The sequence below is a fragment of the Rhinopithecus bieti genome, unplaced genomic scaffold (assembly GCF_001698545.2).
Source record: "Rhinopithecus bieti isolate Rb0 unplaced genomic scaffold, ASM169854v2 scaffold_8675, whole genome shotgun sequence".
Lineage (NCBI taxonomy): Eukaryota > Metazoa > Chordata > Mammalia > Primates > Cercopithecidae > Rhinopithecus > Rhinopithecus bieti.
The window spans coordinates 4,264,235-4,289,490 of NW_016806447.1; the positions used below are offsets into that span (position 1 = coordinate 4,264,235).

Below are 25,256 nucleotides of genomic sequence, written 5' to 3' on the forward strand. Positions count from 1 at the left end.
AAAAAAAAAAAAAAAAAAAAAAAGAACCCCCCCTCCCAACACTCTTTGCCTTCTTTCTCTGCTCCACTTTACTTAATGACCCTCATCACCATTTCTATGCTATATATTTTCTGATCGTTTGTCTGTCTCTCTTCTCGTCCTCTAAAATATAAGCTTCGGAAATTATTCCCAGCTACATCTCCCTGGCATCTAAACAATACTTAGGACATAATGGGTGCTTAATAAGTATTTGCTGAATGAAAGTCATGTTTCTTAACTTTGGCACTATTGACATTTGGTACTGGAGAACTCATTGTATGTAGGGGAGGGGTGTGTGTGTGTGTGTCCTATGCATCACAGGATGTTTAGCAGCATTCCTGGCTTCTACCCACTAGATTCTAATAGTATCCCCCAAGTGGTGACAACCAAAAATGTCATCTGTAGATATTGCCAAATACCCCTGAGATGGGGGAAAGGGGACACATTGCCCTCAGATATGAACCACTGAAATGAAAGAGGGAAGAAAACAGATTGGGGAAGAAAGGGGAGAAGGAGGGGAACGGAATCTACATTACTGCCACACTGAAGAACTTGAATTCTGGAATATGTTATGTTGTTGGGTAACTGGTGATCTTTCCATACTCAAGATGAACATAATTCCTTCTGTGATACCTTCATAAACATGCCCTCACCCTGTGCTTGATGGAATTGATTACCTCTTCCTATGTCCTGAACACACCATGACATCATTTCACTATAATCATTTACCTGTTGACCCCACTAGGCTGTAATCTCCATAAGTGCAGGAGGCAGTCCTCCATTTTTGCTTCATTTGTTCCCAGCACTTTTGGACACATAGTGGTAGGTGCTCAGAAACCTACTACTGTTTTTGAATAAATGCATACACAAATTGATAAATTAATACAGAGGGCAAAAAAAGATATATAAAATAGAGGCACAGATTGCTGTGAGAGATTAGAAGTAAGAACAAATTAATGTCAACCAAGGGACCTAGAAAAGCTCCATGGAAAATCAGCATATTTCCTGGGTCTAAAGGAAGATAGAACCTATGGACTTGGAGAGGAGGGGCACTTCAGGAAGCGAGAATACTATGAGCAAAGCTAAGGTAGCAGGAAAGCTCATACACCAAAGACCACAGTTTAGAAGGCCTGAGGGTTTGTGGAGTCAGAAAATAAAGACAGGGCCGCCCAGAAAATAAAGACAGGGACTTCCAGAATAGGGACCAGATTTACCCTGCCACCTTCAACAATCAAAAAACAAGAAAAAATACATGAATTAATACTATGCCAGACACAAGACATGGGGTAACCAAGGATAGTGATCTTTGAGAGACAAACAAGATAAGCCCCATGACTGCCCTAGCTCACTGCCTTCAGGTAGAGCCCAGGAGGAGCCCAATGGACTCTCTGAATTGAGATGACAGGACCAAGAGTCCAGACAGATCAAAGCAGAGAAAGTTTGCAGCACAGAGTATCAGAAAAGAAAGAGATGCACAGAGAGAGAACTCCAGGAGATTTCAGAGGGTACCCCTTTGTGCATGTGTGGGAGGAAACTACCCACGGTCAGGGAAAGAACCAACCAAAAGGAAAAGAGGGCAAAGTGTCCAGCAGTTTCACAGGGCCAGGAACAGTGCCTTCCTCCTCCTGGAAAACCTAAAGATCCACAGGACACTAGGCAGAACACACAGAAGGGTCTTGCCTCAGTAGTAGGGAATAATTACCCCACATTACTTTGATCTTTCCCAACAAATTTTGTTTTAATAGAAACAAAAATCTCACTCTGTCACCCAGACTGGAGTACAGTGACACAATCATAGCTCACTATAGCCTTGAACTCCTAGGCTTAAGTAATCCTCTGCCTCAGCCTCCCAAGTGGCTGGGACTGCATGTACATGCCACCACAAGCAGCTACTTTCTTTTCTAAATGTTTTTTGTAGAGACAGGATCTCACTATGTTGCCCGAGCTGGTCTCGAACTCCTGGCTTCAAGTGATACTTCTGCCTTGGCCTCCCAAAATGCTGGGATTATAGTCATAAACCACCGCACCCAACCCCAACAAATCTTAAAAGCAAAGCTCAAAAGGATCAAACTTCCAACTAACTTGGTTACATCCCAGAACAAAGTTCAAGAATATTTACAGGAATACAAATACTCAACACCCAGTAAGATAAAAGTAACACTGCCTAGCATCCATCGAAGACTACCAGGCACACAGAGATGCAAGAAAGTATGACCCACAATGAGGAGACAAATCACCTAATGGAAACTGACACAGAACTGATGCAGACGTTAGAATCCGTAAACAATGACATCACAGCAATTGTTATAACTATGTTTTTTGTGCGCAAAAGGTGAAGTTGAGACATGGAAGATATAAATTAAAGAGACTTAAGCTAAACTTTTAGAGATAAAAACTGTAACATATGAGATTCTAAAAAAATACTAGATGGGATTAACGGAAGATTAGACATTGCAGGGGAAAAAAAATAGAGAATTTAAAGACATAGCCATAGAAACACAAAAAGAAAAGAGAATTTAAAAAGCTGACCAGAGCAGTGGTAAGCTGTAAAACAACTTCAAGTGGCCTAATTACAGGTAATCAGAGTTCTGGGAAGGGATTGAAAAACAACAACAAAAAAAGTTTAAAGAAATACGGTCCAAAATTTTCCAAATTTAATTAAAACTATAGGCCCCCAAATCCAAGAGGCTCAACAAGCCACAAGTACATGAAACATGAAGAAAGATACACCAAGGTTTATGATAATCAAAATGCTCAAAACCAGTGACAAAGAGAAAATATTAAAAGCATCCAAGGAAAAAGCACATCCCAAAAAAACAAAGATGAGGATGATGTAAGATTTCTCCTAGAAACAGTACAACCAAGAAGACAGGAAAGCAATATCTTTACTGAAATTTTTAAAACTGTGAATTAACTTTGAACTAGAATTCTTTTCCCACAAAATACAAAATTCCTCCTTATCCATGATTTTGCTTTCTGCATTTTCAGTTACCTGTGGTCAACCATGGTCTGAAGTATTAAATGGAAAATTCTAGAAATAAACAATTCATAAGTTTTAAATTGTGTGCCATTCTCAGTAGCATGATGAAATCTCAAGCCATCCTTGTTCCACTCCTCCAGGGATATGATCATCTCTTTTTCCAGAGTATCCACACTGTACACACTACCCACCCTTAGTCACTCATAACCGCCTGTTATCAGATCAAAAAACAGTATATATAGGAGTTAGTACTACCCAAAGTTTCAGCATCTACTGGAGGATCTTGAAACATAACCCCTACAGATAACAGACAACAGGTGACCACTGAATCTTTTTAAATGAGGCAGAACAAGGTGTCTTCAGACATACAAAAGCTGAAAGAATTCATCACCAGCAGATCCACACTGGAAGGAATGTTAAGAGAAGTCTTCTAGTCAGAAGAAAAAAGATACTATGTGGAAACATATTTTCAACTTTTGTATAGTGACCCTCCATTTGCCAGTCAAAGGCTCAATTTTGGCAATAACTTCCATGGTTTATAAAGCAGTGTTTGCATAATTATTTCTACATACTGGGAATTGAGCAATTTTATTCAGCCCAGAATCAGGACAAGCAGTGGTTCAGGCCACAGGTGTGATGGACATAACTTACCTGTCTAATACCATTTTGCATTTTACCTTTTAGAAAGATGAAAGGAAAATGGAAAAATAAAAGTGCTGATATTCATGATGAAATGCATAGTTTTCATAAACGTTATGCAATGGAGTCAAGGATAGAAACATAATGTGTGTCAAAATAAGTTGGCAAATGTGTTCAACTGTAAAGGACAAAATTAATATGTCCCAAATATTGGAAGTATAATATCAAAGTTTATGTGTAAAAGGCAGAAGACAGAGATAAAATATTGTTTTTCACTTTCAGGGAAGGGCTCTCCCCTCCAACTTAGGCACTTAAATCTGTTGTTGACTCACATAACTTGACTTGTGTATATATATTTGCAGTGACACACTGTGTAGAAAAGTAAATAGTAGTTTAGGGGCCCATAGTACTTCCCTTTGGAACATGGCATGTTATTTCTCCTTTCTGTTACCTTGTTCTTCCATCTTTACAGAAATTTGGTGCTGAGGAAACCTGTTAATCGTTAGGCAAGCATGTGGTCAAGAATGATGGTTTGTGGTCAATAAGACTCCAGCAAAAATTCAAGAATCTTTGGACATAATATTAACAGCATTCACAATAATTAATTGCAGCATTTTGCTCTTGCAATAATAACCATTCATGTATATTTCTACTGACTTTTAGTATTTCAACATATAAAACACCTAACAAATTATCTCTGAAAATGACTATTCAGGTATTAAAAATAATCCCAAATGATATGCCTCATTTGTATAACTGACTTTATTATAGGTATTAAACATGCATTTGTTTAACAAATATTAATCATGAAAAAAATTCAAGAATTATACTTTAAAAAACCAGTACCCATGACACACCAGAATTCAAGAACTTTAAGACTTCAGTACAACTTAATTTTCTTTGATTTTCTGTCTGGTCCCCTTCTGCAATTACCTGTGGTTTCTGGAGTTTCCTCTCATAGCCTGATTTCTGGAAGAACTTCCGCTCCTGCAGTTTACTGAGCCCCATACTATGCTTTAGCTCCAGAGCAACCTGATTTGGCTTCATTGTGTGGAGCGCATCATGGCTTGGTTTGGTCTCACAGTCAATGTCAAACTGCTTCAAGATGAACTCTTCATCAATGTCTGAAATTCCCTGGAAGAATATCACATTGCATGAATTGAGGGCAATCAGTGAAACGCTCCTTGCTTTCTTCTTTAATCTAAGGGAGGTAGTTGGCCATTGCTAGGGAAAGAGGTAGTTTGGGGAGAGGTGGAAAATGCTCAGTCAGCATTAATTGAAGACAAGAAGTGTTTGGGATTTGGAGGGCTTTGTCATTAAAAGACAGCTTAGGACTTTGCAAGAAGCAGTGAGTCCCTGAGGGAAATCATGAGCCTGAGGGAAATTCAGTTTGATCGATAGCAAACTTCTTCAGCACTTTATAGTGGTGGCATCTCTAGAAGTATTTTCTAGACTTGCGTAGATATGGCAGTGTTTTCTCTGCCCATAACTCTGTATAAGGGAAGCTGCCAGGTTCACAGCTCCTGCTGAAGGAGGTGGTTTTAGTCAGCCGCATTCTGTACACAGAACAACCTTCACCATTTCCTTCCCTCAGCTACAGCTGGTGGGAGTAGAGATGGGCACATTAAGAGCAGCTAATCTGTATGCTGAGCATTTACCTATGATATGGCTCAAGGCTAAAAGATCTTAGACTCAATAGAATCTCACACTGGAAAATACAAACTGGAAAACACAGAGAAGGAAGTCACCAGCAGCTGGCACTGTGACTGGAGTAAAATTTATAGAGAGGAGTCATGAAACAGAGTCAGGGACATAAAGGGACAAGTACAGGCAAAAGGAGGCTAAAGTAATAATGAAGCAGAAATAAAGCAAGCAGAATCAATGAGGTGAAAAATAAACAAACACCATGGAAGGAAAAGCACAAGCCAGTGCTGTGAAGAAAAGCCCACAGGGTGATGAGACAGGGACCTAGCTTGTGGGATGTCAGTAAAGATGGGAGCTTGGTCACAGGGTCTGAAACTAAAGGCAGTTACCAGAGAAGCTAAGCTCTTATTCTAAGATTCCTTAAGTTTCCTGCCTTGAGACAGGAATCGCCTCCAGCAGCAGGAATAGGAGAAGTGGACTCTGGAAATCAGGCAATCCACTCTGAACAGATTATGGACAAGCAGTGATTTGGATACCAGGCATACTGGGCCTCGTCTTCTTCGTCCAGCATCCCCGCTCCAGTCACCATCTGAGGAGTCTCTGTCCCTCACTCTCACTCTGTTGCAGTTGGGCTGGACACCCCCACTCTTGGCTTCAGGGTTAGGTGTGCATCCTGGCCTAGCCAATAAGCATATTCCATCTCCTTAATCATAATGGTTAGTTCAAGCACAAGCATGTGCCCCAAGTTAGTCCAGTGAGAGTAATCCCTGGACTTTTCCCTAATGGAAAAGCATTGCTGTCTTCACACTTAGGTTGCTCGCTTGTAGGATGTAAGCTTGGAAATTTTAGTGACTACTTTTGCCATTTCTTGGGGAAATATTGATTGAGAAAGAAGTCCATCTTGCAACAACCAAGAGATAGGAACAACATCTAAAAATATTTCAGCACCTGGATCAAGCTGTGCCTGAAGTTCCTACTATATCTGGATGCTTCCCTTTTCTCTCTTAAACCAATCTGAATTATATTTCAGTCACTTGCCAATGAAGTAAGTAGCTTGATGTTTAAAAGTACTAAAAAAAATACATTGACTAAAACTAAAACTCAAAAGATGGGGTGGGGGCATGGAATGCAAATCCTAAAACCTTAAATCCAATAAAAGCATCAGGTATTTAGACATCTACAGAGACTCAGGAACAGGAATAGGTAACCAAATAGGTCTTGGAAGGAGCACAAGGGAAGACCTTGATAACTGAGTCAAAAGTCTCTTTATGTCAGATTTTTTTTTTTTTTTTTTTTTTGAGACAGGGTCTTGCTTTGTTGCCCATGCTGGAGTGCAGTGGCATGATGACAGCTCACTGTAGCCTCGATTTCTCAGGCTCTAGTAATCCTCCCACCTCAGCCTCCTGCGTGGGAGGGGCACACCACCATGCCTAGCTAATTTTTATTTATTTATTTATTTTTATTTTTTTAAGACGGAGTCTCACCCTGTTGCCCAGGCTGGAGTGCAGTGGCGCAATCTCTGCCCACTGCAACCTCTGCCTCCGGGCCCCTCCGGTCAGAGGATCTCAATTTCTCTTATGGTCTTGTGCCTCAACTCTGAGTAGTTGGGATTAACAGGTGCATGCCACCACACCCCAGAGACTGAAAGCTTTGTATTTTTATTTTTTCTTTGTTGATATTTTTTTTTTTTTTTTTTTTTTTTTTTTTTTTTTGAGGCGGAGTCTTGCTCTGTCGCCCAGGCTTGGAGTGCAGTGGCGCCGATCTCCGCAAAAGACCATTACCACACTGGTGCAGTTAAAAAGGTTTTCTCCGCCCACCTGTAGTGGATTATAATGAGTGCACAGAAAGCTGATATTCATGGTCATTGTGCTTATCCACGAAAAAATAGCTCCGCCTCCTGGGTTCACGCCATCCTCTCTGCCTCAGCCTCGCCATGTAGCTGGGATAACAGGCGCCCGCGCACTCGCCCGGCTAATTTTTGTATTGTTAGTAGAGAACGGGGTTTCACTGTGTCGCCAGGATGGTCTCGATCTCTGACCTTGTGATCCCTCGCCCGTCCGGTCTCTCCCAAAGTGCCTGGGATTACAGGCTTGAGCCACCCGCGCCCCGGCCCCGGCTAATTTTTTTATATTTTTAGTAGAGATGGGGTTTCACCATGTTGGTCAGGCTGATCTTGAACTCCTGACCTCATGATCCACCCACCTTGGACTCCCAAAGTGCTAGGATTACAGGCATGAGCCACTGCACCTGGCCTTTTATATTTTTTACAAAAATACAAGAGAGACAAGGTTTTGCCATATTGCCCAGGCTGGTATTAAATCCTGAGCTCAAGCGATCCACCCGCCTCAGTCTCCAAAAGTGCTGGGATTACAGGCATGAGCCACCGTGCCTGGCATGTTAGAACAAGGTGTACCTGCCAGAGTACTTCTAGATAAATCTAACTGAGAAAAATGAGTTGAAGGAGTGAAAGAGAGAAAAGAAAGTCCTGACATTAAAATGGAAAATAAAAATATGAAACAACTGCAATGATGTGAGATGTAAACATGAACATACAAATTAGCCACAAGTTTGCAAACTTTCCAGAAATTTCATCTACCAGAAATATTTCTATTTATATGTAATAGAAGAAAATGATTCCTTTATGACTTTGAGGATTTGACTTAGATTTTATCCAATACTGTTTTTTTAATAAAAGCAACTTTGAGCTCGACATTTAAAAGCAGGTTTAAGTATCACCACTAACTTACAAAAGTAGTAACCCAGTTGCAGAAGTCATTAACTGCTCTGTGAACATTTTCCTGAAGACCAGGACGAGGACCGTTTTCATGGAGCAAATCCATTTTATGTGGCTTTTCTTCATAAAGCCATTGGCTTGCATTTGACACAGAAATCTTCTTGGAACTAAAGATAATAAGATCATTAAAGAATTACAATATGAGACACAATGAATCCAAATGGATTTCAAACAGTTTTGGAGGCAAAAGGAAATCATAAAGCAAGTATTTGGTTTTTTTGTTTTGTTTTGTTTTTGTTTTTTGTTTTTGAGACGGAGTCTTGTTCTGTCACCCAGGCTGGAGTGCAGTGGCTAGAGTGGAGTGGCACCCAGGCTTGAGTGCAGTAGCGGCTCACTGCAAGCTCCGCCTCCCAGGTTCACACCATTCTCCTGCCTCAGCCTCCCGAGTAGCTGAGACCACAGGCGCCCACTACCACGCCTGGCTAATTTTCTGTATTTTTAGTAGAGATGGGGTTTCACCTTGTTAGCCAGGATGGTCTCGATCTCTTGACCTCGTGATCCACCTGCCTTGGCCTCCCAAAGTGCTGGGATTACAGGCGTGAGCCACCATGCCCGGCCAAAGCAAGTATTTCTGACAGTCTCTTGCAAGCTTACATACAAATTATATTTTAATTTTTCAAAGAGCACATTCTCATTACCAATATCATAAAGACAAGTATATCGTGATTAGTTATAATTTGATTTTTAAAATTTCGAGTACCATTTATTAAAACATGTACTGGGTAAAAGCCCAAATTACTGCGCTTGAAGTCTACCAAAGCCTCAGGCAACCTTGACAAGTAGGAGTCATCCTTGACTTCTCTATCATTCCTAAAATCCAGCTCAGTTAAAGTCTGGCAGATTGTAACTGTCTCCTTCCCTCTGGACTGCTGCAAAATGCTACTGTCTCTGCATCATCAACTCCTATGGCTCCCCCAACCTTCAACCCCCAATCCACTCCCTACACTGCAGCCCAAGCAGTCATTTCAAAATGTAACTCTGGACATATCAAATCAGCCACCCTTCGTCACCATCAACAGCTTCTTTATAAAAATTGAAGTATAATTCATCCACCATGAAATTCATAAAATTTACCACTTCAAAAGTGTTTGAGTACCCTTTTATATTCACAAAGTTGTGCAACCACCACCACTATCTTATTCCAGAGCATTTTTATTGCCCTGAAAGAAACCCCGTAGCCATTAATAATCACCATTTCCCCACTTCCCTTGTTCCTTCCTGGCAACAAGTAACCTACTTTTCTGTCTCTGTAGATTTGTCTATACTGGATATTTCATCTGAATGGAACCATGCAACATGTAGTCTTTTGTGTCTGGCTTCTCTCAGTTAGCATAATGTTTTCAAGGCTCATCCATGTTGTAGCACGTCTTAGTAGTTTATTTCTTTTTGTGGCCAATATTCCATTGTCTACATAGACCACTTTTTGTTTATCCGTTCACAAACATATGCAGGTGATGGACATTTGGCCTGTTGCCACTTTATGCCTCTTAAGGACAATGCTGCTATGGACATTCATGAACAAACTTTTGTGTTCAACAGCCTCTTGCTATTCCTCCAATAAAGACTTAAATCTTGACACAACCTCTAAGGCTCTGCATGGCCTAGCTCTCCAGGTTCTTTGGGACCCACCGCCCTTTTTTACTCTCTGAGCTTCAGCCAATATGGCCTTCTCTCACTTCTGTGAATTCATGCTGCTCCCTCCAGCCATTAGGCCTTTGCTTGAGCTGTTCCACCTGACTGCAATGCTGTCACCATTTCCTTATCCCCTTCATGTCTCAACATACATGTGCCTTCCTCGGGAAGGCATCCCCACAGGCTGTCCCCTGAGCCTACTTTTTATTCATAGCCCCTGTACCTTTTATTCATAACAGTCATATTAATTTATTCATCCATTAATTCAACAAATATCCAGTAAGCACCAACTATGTGCCAGGCATTAGAATTGAAATATAAATAAAGTTAAGCCCCTGTCCTCATAGAGTATACAATTGAATAGGGGAGACAGATAGTAAACAAACATATACCAGGTGATTATAAGTGATATAGAGAAAGCAAAATAGGACAGGAGGGATGGAGAGTGATGGTAGGGAGCATTTTATTTATACAGAGAAGTTGTCTCTATTAAAGTAATATTTGACCAAAGACCCAAAAGAAGAAAGGGGTCAAACCATGTAAATGTCAAGTCATGCAGATAACAGACAGAAAAGAATGGCATGTGCAAAGACCTGAGCTGGGAAAGTGCTGGGCATGTTTAAAGAATACAAAGTCCCATGGAGAGGAGTAATTAAAGAGTAGAACAGCAGAGGATGAGGCTTGAGAGGTGACAGCGACCTAATCATATAGTACTTTGAAGGCAGTTGTAAGGACTTTGGATTTTTCTCAGAAAAATAAGCAATTGGAGAATCTCAAGCACTGGAATGACATGACTTGACTTACGTTTTTAAAAGGATTATGTCAGCTACTATGTGACAAACAGACTTGAGAGAGGGGGGTTTGGGTGGAGGTCACGAGACCAGTTAGTAAGCTATTGCAATAATCCAGGCAAGAGGTGATGGAATCTTGGAATAGACTGGTAGTAGTGGAGAAGGTGAGATTCTGGATACATTTCAAAAGTAAAACCATTACCATTTGCTGGCAGATTGCAACTATTGTTCCAGAAAAAACTGGAAAGATGGGGTTCCTATTTACTGAACTGGGGAAGACAGAAGTAGGAATAAGTTTAGGGGAGAAAACAAGAGTTCAGTTTTGGGTTTGTCTAGTCTGAGATTCCAATTATACATCCAAGGGCAAATATTGAATTAACCATATACAGATGGACCAGAGGAGGTCACTTGGTTGTGAGTAAATGTGCTGAAAAGACATCAAAGACCAAAGTACTTCAAGGCTAAAAGGTAAAGAGTGGCCAGTAAAAGATGACTACGGAGAGGTCCATGAAAGGGATGTTCCAGAAGCCAAGTAAAGAAAGTGTTAGGAGAAAGAGGACATAATCAATTACATCAATTGCTACTATGTATACATCAAGTATGGTGATCCCTGAGAGCTGATTAAGTAACATAGAGGTCAGTGGTGACCTTGGCTAAGGTCAGGTTCAGTGGAGTGGTAGAGATAAGAGCCTGATTGCTGTTTGGAGAGAAAAAGACTGAGTGAGTATGAATGCCTCTTTCAAAAACTTTTGCTCTAAAGGAAAGGAGAGATTATCTGGTGAGGGGGAGTTAGTGTCGCTTGCATCCTGCCAGCACCTGGACGTGTTCATCAACCTGGAGGTTCATCAAATATATGTTCAAGAATTTTTAATCTCCAGCCATGCTTCCCTCTGTCTCCGCTGAGAGGTCACACTGAGTGGGACTGAACATTCTAACCCTCTAATCACTTGGTCTTTCTGGTGACCAGCCACATTCTAAGACAATCTAGGGGCCCCAACCTGAGCATCTCATTAGTCACTCTCCAGTGACTAAAAGGGGCTCCTTATGAATAACAAAAAGCATTCCTGTCACTCAGGAAATCCCAAGGGTTTTAGGAGCCCTGTGTCAGTAACTGGGGACAAAGACCAAGTATATTTATTATATCACCGATCCCTACATACAACATTCCTCTCACTCCCCAACCCAAGTTCTGAGCAACCTGAAAAACAATACAGAGAGCAAAGACAATAGCCAAAATATCCCCTTCACTGCTAACAGCAGCCATGATAGATGACATGGTTTTAGGTCCAAGAGGACTTGCTAACTGACACCCAGAAACTGGCAGAGACTTCCACCCAGTCCTCTGCAGGGCTGGACCAGGACAGTCCTCCCCTCTAGAATAGGGAAGCAAGGAGAAATTGTGCTTCCCATGGGCCATCTTGCTCCTCATGGAAGAAAGGCAAAACTGAGAGAAGCACATCCAGTTACCCTTCCTACTTTTACCAGGTGGTGGACTGAAGAGCCAGAAATGTCCTAAAAGTAAAGTTCCTCTCACCTTGTGTCTTCCCCTAAAAAACATATATAATGTAATGCAGTGGATTCTCTCTAAATCCACCTCCATGTAGGTAATGTGTGTGACCAACAAAGCTCTACATGGCCCCCACAAAACACACTGACCACAGTCCACACCCCTCTAAGTGTCTGGGTACTGTGGATAGGCTGCTGTCTAGTTCACCATACTCTTCAGCACCCATCACTGAGATCTTTAATATCAAAAGTCAAATGTAGGCCTGACCCAGTGGCTCACGCCTGTAATCTCCACACTTTGGAAGGCAGAGGTGGGCAGATCACTTGAGGCCAGGAGTTCAAGACTAGACTGGCCAACATGACGAAACCTCGTCTCTACCAAAAACACAAAGATTAGCCAGGTGGGGTGGTGGGCACCTATGCTCCCAGTTACTTGGGAGGCTGAGGCATAAGAATCGCTGGAACCCAAGAGGTAGAGGTTGCAGTGAGCCAAGATGGTGCCACTGCTCTCCAGCCTGGGCGACAGAGCAAAACTCTGTCTCAAAAACAAACAAACAAAAAAAATGTGTATCCCAAATCTATTTGTGTCCAGTATGCTTATCACTGCATTTATGTTATTTAATTAAATATTATATTGACTGGGGAACCAAGAATGTGTTACAAAAGGGAGATGCTTTTGTTAAGCTTAATGCTTTGAGAAGGGTCAGTGAAGGTAGTATTACAGGTATGGTTTAAGAAAAAAAGATGGGTGGAAACGCCAAGCAGTAGACCTATACTCAGAAAAAAGGCTTAGGTCAGGCATAGTGGTACATACCTGAAGTCCTAGCTGTTCAGGAGGCTGCGGCAGGAGGATCATTTGAGTCCAGAACTCAAGGCTGCAGTGAGTTGTGATCTCTTCACTGCCCTCCAGCCGTAACATTTCATGGGGCACAAAGGATGAAACCCCAAAACTATGGTGCTTTGGTATGCTGAGCACTTTTGAATTAAAGGAAATTGGAAAGTTGTAGAAGCTGCCTCAAAATCAAGGATTTTCTGACTTTCACTGTTTCTACCCCTCAAGCATAGGGAGGGACTCTCTCTGGAATTTCCTTATAGACACCTGTGTCTGCATCGTTGCTGGATAAATCACATCCATTGAAGAAATAAGCACTATTTAGAGTGGTACCTAGGACTCCTTTCCCTCTTCCTTGGGAACTGAGTTATATTTGCTTCATTAGAATTATTCTAAAGATGAGAAACTTTAAGAAGGTAATTCCTAGAATGTTTCATCAGGTGACAGCAATGATCAAAGGGTTAAGAACAATACTCACGGTCCCAGGTAGACTTGGGTAGAACGTTTTTTAAAAAGCTTTGTGGGTTCTTTCATTCCTTTCCTGGTGTCCTGACAATAAGCCCATGTGTCCTCCAGCTTCCGGTCAGGATCGAGCACTTCCAGCACCTTTAATAAGAGCTACAAACAGAAAATAGTCTTAGAGGAAAAGAAAAATGTGCTGAAGAAGGGAGTCACCATTCTACAACAAAACAGACACACTTGCCCTTCACTTTTCCTTTTCAATCTATCAGTGCTGTTCACCAACTTCCATGCCAAGTATTATGCTGGGTGCTATGGATAGATTTGGACCATATCCCAAAAGACATAACCCCACATGTTAAAATCCTGAAAGATCATAATCCCTTAAGTCTAAAATCCTCAAATTCGCAATCCCAAAAATTAAAATCCCAAAACTATAATTCTGAAAAAAAAATTGTAAAAAAAATTATTTTAAAGGCACTTAAAATTTTTAAATGGAGATTTATTTGAGAAATGTAAAATAAGAGAACACTTCATCGGCCATTTTACACAATGAATTGGGCAAAAACAATATACATATTTTTGCAAGCACAAACAGTCAGGTATACTAGCAAAAGTCACATGGGTATAATATGAGCAGGGAAACCATATTCACAAAGAAATAGCTCCAAAAGTGGTAGGTATAAATGCATATCACTATGTTTGGCAATTGTGTGCACTCTGCTTTATAATTTCAGTCATCTGAAATACAGCAATGTACAACCTAAGCCTTTTGACAAAATCAATCAAAACGCATGATGGGGCCAGGCACAGTAGCTAAGGCATATAATCTCAGTGCTCTGGGAAGCTGACGCAGGAAGATGGCATGAGGCCAGGAGCTTGAGACCAGCCTGGGCAACGCAGCAAGACTCCTGTCTCTATTTAAAAAAAAATTTAAATTAGCCAGGCATGATGGTGCACTCCTGTAGTCCTAGATACTTGGAGGCTAAGGTAAGAGGATCCCTTGAACTCAGGAGTTTGAGGTAAGAGTGAACTATAATTGCACCACTGCACTCCAGCTTGGACGACAGAATGAGAACCTGTCTCAAAAAAAACAAGCAAAAAACAACCATTATGGGACACCACTCTATGTGCAGTTACCCAAAGAACCAAGATATCAAGAAATACTATCTTTCACAAATACAGATGAACAAAAAGGACATCTCTTCATTCATTGATGAAGTTTCAATGTTGTTATGTAAATCCACAATGCTTACACACAAAGTCAGTGTTGTGACAATGCATTTTCATGAAGTCAAATTTGCAAAAAATGCGTGAAATGAATTAGAACTCTATAAAAGTCTTTACACAATGTATATCTCCAGCACTAAAACTGATGCAAAGATGAAACACATAACATAGTGAATTGTAAAAAATAACACAATTTAAAATAGTGTGGGGGGCACTAAAAAAAAAGCTAAGAAGAAAATTCAACATGTTAGAAAAATGTATAAGAGAGATAGATTATGGGCAATTACACAGAGGTAGTCCATAAGAACTGGCAGGCATTTATGATTGCTAACTATATTTTGAAGTCTTGCATCATAGTAAATACTTGCTTTTTTTCTTTTAGGGCTCTCCTTGGAGAATACGTTCATATTCATTTTCTACATGCACTGCTCTTATTAAAATTATTCTGTGATTCAATATATACTCACATGAGAATTCCCTATTACATTTTCCCCTTTTCTGTGCCATACTTCTATGTTGTTCTGGGTATAGGGAAATCCATTCCACATGTGCTCATATACAGACACCAAAGTTGGCAGAAACAATACTGGTGATTCAATAGCAATAACATCTTCTTATCTTACGTATCCTATAATTATTTTTGAACTAGTCAGTAATATCACTGATCTCTTCAGGCAGATGCAGCTTTATTAAACGCTCCTGGAATTTCAGCAGCTGTAAGGAATGCTAATGCAAACAAATGACACTTTTTTCATGTTTTTTTTTCCTTTAAAAAAACCTTTTTATTTTATCTTTTAATTTTTTATTATAGATTCAGGGGGTACATGTGCAGGTATGTTACATGAGTATGTTGTATAATACTGGGGTTTGGATTTCTAGTGAACCTGTCACCCAAATAGTGAACATAGTACCCCACAGGTAGTTTTTTAATCCTCAACATCTTCCCAACCCCCCTTTTTGGAGGCCCCAGTGTCTATTTTCTCCATCTTTATGACCATGTATACCCATTGTTAAGCTCCCACTTATAAGTGAGAACACATGGTATTTGATTTTCTGATTCTGAGTTATTTTACTTCGGATAATGGCCTCCAGTTCCATCCATGTTGCTACAATAGACATGATTTCATTCTTTTAATGGCTGCATAGTATTCCGTGGTGTATACATACCACATTATCTTTACCCAATCCATCACTGATGGACACTTAGGTTGATTTCATGACTTTGCTAATGTAATAGTGTTGTGATAAATGTATGAGTGAAGGTGTCTTTTTGACAAAACAATTTCTTTTCCTTTGGGTAGATACCCAGTAGTGGAAATGCTGGGTTGAATGGTAGTTCTATTTTTAGTTCCTTGAGAAATCTCCATCTTGTTTTCCACAGAGGTTGAGCTAACTTACATTCCCATCAACAGTGTAGAAGCATCCTCTTTTCTCTGCATCCTTGCCAATAGCTGTTATTTTATTTCAATGATAGCTATTCTGACTGATATGAGATGGTATCTCACCGTGGTTTTAATCGGCTTTTCTCTGATGATTAGTGATGTTGAGCATTTCTTCATATGTTTGTTGGCTGCTTGTATGTCTTCTTTTGAGAAGTGGTTGTTCATGTCCTTTTTGTGTGTGTATATATATATACATTTTTTTTTCTTTTTTTTTTTTTTGAGACAGAGTCTCACACTCTGTCACCCAGGCTGAAGTGCAGTGGTGCAATCACTATAGCCTTAACCTCCTGGGGAGACTTTCCAGCTTTGCCTATTTTTTAATGGAATTGTTTTTTCTTGTTGAATTGTTTAAGTTCCTTATAAATTCTAGACATTAGTCCTTTGTCACATGTATAGTTTGCAAATATTTTCTCCCATTCTGCAGGCTGTCTGTTTACTGTGTTGATAGTTTCTTTTGCAGTGCAAAGTTCTTTAGCTTAATTTTCATTTGTCTATTTTTGTTTTTGTTGCATTTGTTTTTGAGGTCTTAGTCGTAAATTCTTTGCCTCAGTCAATGTCTGGAAGAGTTTTTTGTAGGTTTTCTTCTAGAATTTGTATAGCTTCAGGTCTTACATTTAAGTCTTTAGTCCATCTTGAGTTAATTTTTGTATATGGTGAGACATGGGGACAGAGTTTCACTCTTCTGCATATAGCTAGCCAGTTTTCCCAGCACCATTTATTGAATAGGGTGTCCTTTTTCCATTGTTTGTTTTTGTCAAGTTTGTCAAAGATCAGCTGGTTGTAGGTGTGTGGCTTTCATTCTGGGTTCTCTGTTCTGTTTGTTCCATTAATTTATGGGCGTGTTTCTGCACCCATACTATGCTGTTTTGATTACTGTAGCCTTGCAGTATAGTTTGAAGTTGGGTAACATGATGACCCTAGCTTTGTTCTTTTTGCGTAGGATTACTTTGGCTAATCAGACACTTTTTTGATTCTGTATGAATTTTAGAATTGTTTTTTGTAATTATTTGAAAAATTATGTTGGTAATTTTATAGGAATGGCACTGAATCTGTAGATTGCTTTGGATAGTATGGTCATTTTAACACATTGATTCTTCCTTTACATGAACATGGAATGTTTTTCTATTTGTTAGCATTATTTATGATTTCTTTCATCAGTGTTTTGTAGTTCCCCTTGTGGAAGTCTTTCACTTCCTTCATTAAATGTATTCCTAGGTATTTTAGTTTTTTGTGGCAATTGTAAATGATATTGAGTTCTTGGTTCTCAGCTTCAGTATTGATAATGTATAGAGACGCAACTGACTTTTGAACATTAATTTTGTATCCTGAAACTTTACTGAAGTCGTTTATCAGGTCTAGAAGTCTTTTGGATGAATCTTTAAGGTTTTCTGGGTGTAGGATCATGAAATGATTCATTTTTAAACTCAAGTTTCTGCCATTGCCTAATCACATGGCCAATCCATTCATCTGAATTTCTGCCACATGTGTTGGACTACATGAAAAAAGAAAAAACTTTATTGATAACTCTTTCAGGTTCACTTTAGAAGCTTTCATTACACTTAATTCCAAACCTGTCATTTTGGTTTGGGAGTTCAAAGAAATCCATTTTCTTCTGCACAGTCCACCAAATCTCCAAATAAGTGATTATAAAATACTTCATTTGTTTCCAGTCATTAATATATAAAGAAGCAGATAAGTTTTAGAATTTTCAGATCAAACAGGGGCATGAATTGTATATCATTGATTTTTAAAAGTGGGGACAGTCTTGAAAGTGCCATCCAATAGCCAAAGTGAAACATGCACTAGTTTTTCTATGTTAGATTTAGTGTTAAATATAAGAAGTCTATCTTTCTTGACAGTCAAATTTTTAACCAAGAATAGTTCACCATTTTAGGTGCTTATAACACTGGAGGAATCTCAATATCAGCAAATGTCTGGTTCAGAAGGTTGCTGAGCTTGTCAAATTCTTTTAATTCTCTGACAAAGGGTGTCACATGCTTGAAGACAAGCATGGTGTTATATGTGAAGGGGCATAAATTATACACAATTGAATAATTTGGCAGAGGAGATCTCTTGTATTTTTCACCTGCATTTTCACTTACTCTATGATCGTTGAAGCACTGAAACACTGAGGGCAGATCTTCCCGACCTGCTCCACTCAGACTCACATACTAATCTCCTCTGGAGACATCCTCACAGACACATCCAAAATAACACTTTACCATGTTTCTGGGAATTCCTTAATCCAGTCAAACTGACATCTAAAATTAAGTCCACAAGTCCACTTCTTGTCAGGTTGGCACTCATACTCATCTCCTTAACCCATATTTAATTTCCAAATAAAGACAATAGCAAGGTAATAGGTCCACATACCATGATGCAACTATCCAGCATACAACCAAAAACACACTAATCCCTTCCCCAGAATTTGGCTTTCAGGATGTCAACATTCAGGAATTTAATCTTTCAGGATTGTGATTTGTGGGATTTTAGACTCAGGAGATCTCAACATTCACGATTATGAGGTTGGGGAGTATGTCTTTTGGGATTATAATCAGCACCACTTGGATAAACCTCCCATCACCTAGACACTGGGTATACAGCTTTTTACTAAAGTTCTACTTCCTCTAGAATGGAATATGTCTCTGGGCCTACCCCAGTCCCCAAACGCCCCACTAAGTGAAGCACCTCTAAAGGATTTCTGTGGTTTTTGACTGCCCACTATCTACTTTCCCTCTCATGAATATCTGGATTTTTCCTTGGAGAACCACCTCTCTGCTCTCAACCCGTATGGTCTGAATTAGCCCGACCCCAACCTCACTCCTAACGCAGAACAATCAAAACCACAGTGACTGACTTTGGAATAGACACATGATTGAAGTTGGATCCATGAAAATTAGGCTATCGAATTTTTCTGGGATCACGTAAAAAGGTGAGTTCTCTTTCTGCTGGGGTTGCTAAATGGGTAGGGCTTAAACCTGGATCTTCTGATGGCCACCTTAGCACCATAAGAGATCCTGCTTCAGCAGGAAGCCAACACACATACTTGGGGAGGTCACATATGGAAATAAGCACCACAATCCCAAGCCATGCCCATGTGCCAGCTGAGATGTGGAAATAATATCTTTGTCATGGACTCAGAAGCTCTGGCCTGCAGGAGGCAGTGAAGGAAAGCCCCAGAGAGAAATTAACTGATCAGCTATTCTAGCTGTCCTTTCTGTAGACTTCTTTGCCACTGATCATTTATTTATTCATTCATTCAAAATTATTTATTGCCATAGGACAGGTATTGGTGGTACACAGTGAAAGACACAAATAAAGTCCCTGCCCTTATAAGCTTTCATTGTAGGAGGAGCTCAGTGGTGGCAAGTGCTACAGTGAAAAGTAGAGCACGGTAAGGAGTAGAGTGTGAGGGTGGAAGGGAAGTGCTATTTTATACAGGCCTCTCCAATTAGGAGACATTTGAGCATCGATCTAAAGGGAGTGAAGGAGTAAGCCAAGTAGCCATCTGGAGCAAGTGTTCCAGGCACCAGAACAGAGAGCTGAATTGGACATGCTCATATTGTCCATGGAGCAGCCAGGGAGGCCAGAGTGGTAGGAGTGGCAGGAGCAGGGGTGATGTTGGAGGGGGAGCAGAACAGGGGTACTGTGGAGAGCAGAATGCCAAGGCCTTTCAGACCCCGACAAGAACTCTGGCTTTCTCTGAGAAAGAAGGGAACACTGGAGGGCTCTGAGCAGATTTGCCTTTCTGAACCATCGTCCTCTCTGTAGAGAATACAGGCTGCAGGGATGGGGATGGAGTTGCAGTCACTGCTAGCTCCCTGCCCAATATCCATTCTACCTTTTTTCTTTAAACCCAGTAGAACCTGGGTTCTGCTCAGGTTCAACGCCCAACTCTGAAACTCCATTTGCTAGACTCCCTAGCAACTAGGAGTAGTCAGATGAAAGAGATGTTTACTGGGAAAGCTATTATGTGCCTAATTAAAAGAGTCAGCCGGCATGCACCCTTTAACCTTTGTCCCTTCCCTCTTCTTCTCTGAAATACAGACTCGATGCCTGGAAGCATGGAAGCCACTTTGAGATACAAAGACAAGAGATGTATACTAAGCATACAGAGCTAAAAGTCAGGAGAGGCCTGGGACATTGGTGACATCACAGAGCTGCTGCTGTCCAGCCCTAGTCTGGACCATTAGGTGGATGGATTTTCCCCACGACCTTTCCAGTCTCATTCTTTCCACCTGTTAGTAAGTACCTAAGGGCACCTCCTAATACCAGGCTAAAGTGACAAAAGTAAGACTAGACAATTCCCTCTCACTGTTTCCTCCCCCCAAAAAGTCACAACGCAAAGTATAGTAGATGGGTAGAAATTATGGGGAACAGAAGTCAGATGTTTCAGTTTGTGGCATCTTTGTAAGTTGAAGGGCTTCATAGGAAGCAAAGAGAGCAGTGTGCATGTTGCTGCTGGTTGTGTTTTCTGGGAGCAGAGGACAGAAGGCTGCTCTGAGGCCCACAAGAACTCGTGCCCTGGGGGAGACATTCATCGCTCCTCTTATAAATATATGTCACCTACTCATGGGGACTCCCTAGACATTTAGATAGAATTATTTTCAAGGCCCCAGTGAAGCCCCTCCCACAAACCCTAGGACACATCACCTCGACAGGCATAGCTTCTTCCAGATTCGGGTAGAGCGCCAAGGGGTGTGGGGTCAGGTGGGCCTCCACGTCCTCCAGGAATGCCTTCCGAGCCTGCTGGGCTGGCGAGAGCTTGGAAAGCAGGTCTGCTTCCTTGGGCAGCTTGATCTGTCTCTTCTTTGGGGCCAATTGGGGAGCTCTGTGATAAATCTGGGGCAGAAAGCCCTCCACAGGGACCTGAGTCACCAGACCAGTGCAAGACGGGCAGCCCTTCCTGAAGTCATCCAGCCTCTTTCTTAGAAATACCAGCTGCCGGCTGTTCAGGGAAGTGGGGAACTTCAGCGCATTCTTGTGCTTTGTGAAACATCTGGAAGGTAGACAGATTCTCTTTGTACCTAGAATACAACAATCCTGTTCATATTAACCACAGGACTTGGGTGGGAGAAGGAGGTAGTAAAAAGGCTGGTCTCCAGCTTTTGGGGTAGGGGGTAGGGGAAGAGGGATTCACTAGAGAAGCTGGAGTTAATCATATTCCTAGTTCATAGCATAGAATCACTGCTCTGTACAAGGCCCCTCTCCTGCTTTCTTGTCTATTTTATCCCCACATCGCAGTCTCACTGGTCTCCCTTGCAAAAGCAAAACTGTTCTAGTGGATTTGGAATATATCCTTTGTTTGTAGACTTCCTTGAAATTCTGAAGCGTCCTCTTGTGTGCATGCACTCTTAATTTACATAAATGGCACTATTCTGTTTCTTGTTTACCCAGTACTATATTTTAAAGACCCTTCCATGTCACTCTATATAAATCTAATTCATTATTCCAACTGCTGCCACCACACTTCTCTCCATTCACTTTGTGAAGGACACTCAAGTTGCTGCCTTTCCCAAGGGCCCTCTCCCTTCACTAAAAGGGACAGAGTGCAGTGGGGTGGGAAGAACCTGGATCCCACTGACAACTCAGCCCCTAACTAGCTGAACGGCCTTGGCTCTTCATATAACCTCTGTGGGTTTCCCCTAAACTTAGGAGATCAAAGGTTGCAAAATGGCTGTCCGTGGGCTACATCGGCCAACAAACCTGTCATTTGGTCCTCCTTATGTTTTAATAAAAATCATAATAGCTCACATAAATTGAGAATTTTCAATATAACAGACACTGTTCTAAGTGCTTTACCCATACCTGCATATTTAAATCTCATAACAACCCTATGAATTAGGCATGAGTATTATTCCCATTTACAGATAAGAAAATTGAGCACAAAGAAATTAAAAAGCAAAACAAACACTTGTCAAAGGTCACACAGCTAATAAATGGTAGAGCTGGGAGTTTAACCCAGGTAGTGCAGCTCCAGAAAAAGGTGCTTAATCACTTTACTAGAGTTTCTGATAAATAAAATGTTCACATAAATAATCAGGAAAACAGCTGCTCTTGAAAAGCCAGATTTTTCAAGATCTGTGAACAGTAGGTCCACTTTTCCAAGGAGCCACAATTAGTATATTGGTTGCCCACTTGAGACAAACCACCTGCTCTCTCATTCACAACCTCCACCTCTCCCTACGGCCATATATATAGCTGCTTCACTCAGCCTCCTTATCCACCAGCCCCCTGCTAGCATTGAGTAGTTAGGGCACAGAGATGAGATAGAAGAGACAGATGGGCAAACAGGAAGGAAAATAGAACCAGCTCCCGAATAACCTAACACAACCAGCGAACACCAAAGTCACAACTTGGAATCTGAGCATCTCATTATCCCCACATACTGCAATGCCTTAGTCAGATATTTCTAGAATCTCAGTGTCCTTCCCTGAAGCCTCTTCCACCTTCAGACCCCTTTCATCTATAATGTCTTTATACACCAAATCTAATCCTTGCTACACCCATTGCTACAAAGTGTTTTTAAGAGATTACAGCCTGACCCCAATTCTTTTCTAGTGAGTCCTAGAAACTTCTTACTTGCTGCATAGATGTGTATGTGTTGTTTTAAGGGCTTAACCCAACTCTACTGTGAAAATCTAGATGAAAGGACACAAAAGATGAACTTAACAAAAGTTACTCTCTGTATTTAACAAATCACTCTTAAATAGCTAAATGGCAGAAAGATGTTGAAATTACATCTAATCATAAGATTGATGACCCATTCAGCATTACCTATTAGTAAGTAACTCTCCATATTAAATGTCTTTACAAAGTTCATTTTATGCATATTTACAGCTAACTCATGCACCCAAGCACTTCACAAAATCAAATCTGAGAACAAATATTTTTGTTTAAGTAGAGCCATACAACTCAAAATGGGGAATGTATGTGGCAGTGAGCTGAAACCTCATAGAATGTTAGAACTGGCAGAGATCCTGAGAGAAATCCAGGCTACTTTCTTCACTTGTCTTTTTCTTTCTGTTTTTTTTTTTTTTTTTTTTTTTAAGACAGGGTCTCACTCTGTTGCTCAGGCTAGCATGCAGTGGCAATTATAACTCAATAGCTCACTGCAGCCTCAAATTCCTGGGCTCAAGGGATCCTCCAATCTCAGTCCCCCAAATAGTTGGGACTACAGGTGTGTGCCACCATGCCTAGCTAAATTTTTAAATTGTTTTTCTAGAGAGAGGAGACAGGGTCTTGCTATGGTGCCCAGGCTGGTCTCAAACTTCGGGCTCAAGCGATCCTCCTGCCTCCACTTCCCAAAGTGTTGGGATTACAGGCATGAGCCACTGTCCTCATTTCTTTCCTTTTTTTTTTTTTTTTTTTTTTGAGACAGTGTTCCGCTGTTGCCCAGGCTGGAGTGCAACGGTGTGATCTTGGCTTACTGCAACCTCTGCCTCTCAGACTCAAGTGATCCTCCCACCTCAGCCTCCTGAGTAGCTGGGACCACCGGCATGTGCCACCATGCCTGGTTACTACTTTCCTCTTTTCAATAAGGAAACTAAGTTCCAAGAGGAGAGTGAGGCAACAAGTATAGAGGGAGGGCTTTCCTCTCCCCCACATGGCCTCTCATAGTTAATAAGCTTACCACTCTGCATTATGTTAGGTTCAGGAAAAATCTTGCTTGGCCCATAAAATAAATTGAAAACAATTTTTCTAAATATTTACTGTTTTCACAGATGCTAGTACATGATATGTGGATATTTCCCTCTTTAAGAATTGCAAAAGGATACTGGACATGTATCCTAAAGAAATGAAAAAGTATGTGCTTAGAACATTCTGTATACAAATGTCAATAGCAGCTTTCTACATAATAGCCCAAACACTGTAATGTCCAAAACAACCTGAATATCCTTCAACAAGTGAATGGATAAACAAGCTGTGGTACATCCACACCAAGGAACACTACCCAGCAACGAAAATGAACTATTGATACACACAACTTAGATGGATCTCAGGGGCTTTATGATGAGTGAAAAAGAGCCAGTCTCAAATAGTTACATACTGTATTATTCTATTTATCTAACATTCTCAAAAGAACTAACTTACAGAAATGAAGAGCAGTTTAGTGATCGCCAAGGCTGGGGTGGGAAAGGAAGTGACAGTAAAGGGGTAGTACTAAGCATTCCTTTGTGGGGATGAAACAGTTTGTATCTTGATGTATACATATGACCAAATGTTACAGAACTGTATACACACACACCTGAGTGCAAGAGCTGATAAAATCCAAGTAAGGTCTATAGTTCAATTAGCATATTCTGCCAATGACGTTTCCTGGTTTGGCAATGTGCTATCATTATGTAAAATGGTACCACTGTACGCAGCTAGGGGAAGGGTACATGGGAACTCTGTACTATTTCTGCAACTTCTTGTGAGTCTACAGTTATTTCAAAACAAAGTTTTTAAATGGGGGGAGAAGCTCTTATGAATAACTGCTAGAAACAACTATGAATAATTGCTAACAAGTACACAATACATTCTATGTGCCAGTGAGAAGTTTACATGTGCTATCTCCATTAATCCTCACAACAATCTTAGAAAGCTGATTCCTAAGTTATTGCCCCATTTTATAGTTAGGAAAGTGAGCCCAGAAGGAGCAACCAACTTGCCTAAGTTGCCTAAGTCTCCAAACAAGAAGAGAACCAGCCTTCAACTCAAGCCTTTCTGATTCTAGACTTTGGAATCTTCACCACCACATCATGCTGTCTCCAAGAGAGACGAATTCCATTCTCAAAAGATTCTCAAGGAGTGGGCAAAGGCAAAAACATTCTTGTTCCTGCTGTGAGGCTACCACAACCTTACAAAGTGTTAGCAGACCTCCCTAGTACCCCAGGCGCTCCCTCAACCCTGGGCTCCGCTTGGTCACAGCCGCCATCTGGATGCCAAAGGCTCCAGGGGCAACAGATGCCTAACACCGGATACAGGACTCCAGGCGCCCCGGGGCATCTGACGAACAGTTAGTTGGCTAGGCCGGAGAAGGCTGGGTGGTTAGCAGGAGGGCTCAGAGTCCTGGGCTAAACCAGCCTCCGCAGCGGACCCTGCAGCCATCACTTTCCCATCAGAAATGGTGATATTAGTCTACATCCCTGCGGGTGTGAGAGGCGGGGTTTGCGAGGATGACAGGAGGAAAAATCCTTTGCGAAGAGCAGCACCGAGCGCTGGTTATCTCAGCATATTATGTTGTAGGTACAGGAAGCATTGAGAAGGGAAGGCAGGCAGGACCTCTCCCCCCGCCCCCGCCCCC

General features: G+C 41.1%; 1 protein-coding gene across 2 annotated transcripts in view; it reads right to left on the reverse strand.

Annotated features, from left to right (window-relative positions):
* The window catches only part of FAM47E (family with sequence similarity 47 member E), a 33,451-nt gene that overhangs the window by 6,874 nt on the left and 1,321 nt on the right, over positions 1-25,256 (reverse strand). For both annotated transcript variants that reach the window (XR_001886463.1, XM_017876563.1), the window contains exons 2-5: positions 20,621-20,966; positions 13,315-13,454; positions 8,029-8,182; positions 4,571-4,771 (exon numbers count right to left, since the gene is read on the reverse strand). Coding sequence is in view for 1 of the 2 variants with exons in the window: in XM_017876563.1 (XP_017732052.1) it covers positions 4,571-4,771; positions 8,029-8,182; positions 13,315-13,454; positions 20,621-20,966 (841 nt within the window). In the remaining variant the exon portion in view is untranslated. The remainder of the gene's footprint in view (positions 1-4,570; positions 4,772-8,028; positions 8,183-13,314; positions 13,455-20,620; positions 20,967-25,256) is intronic.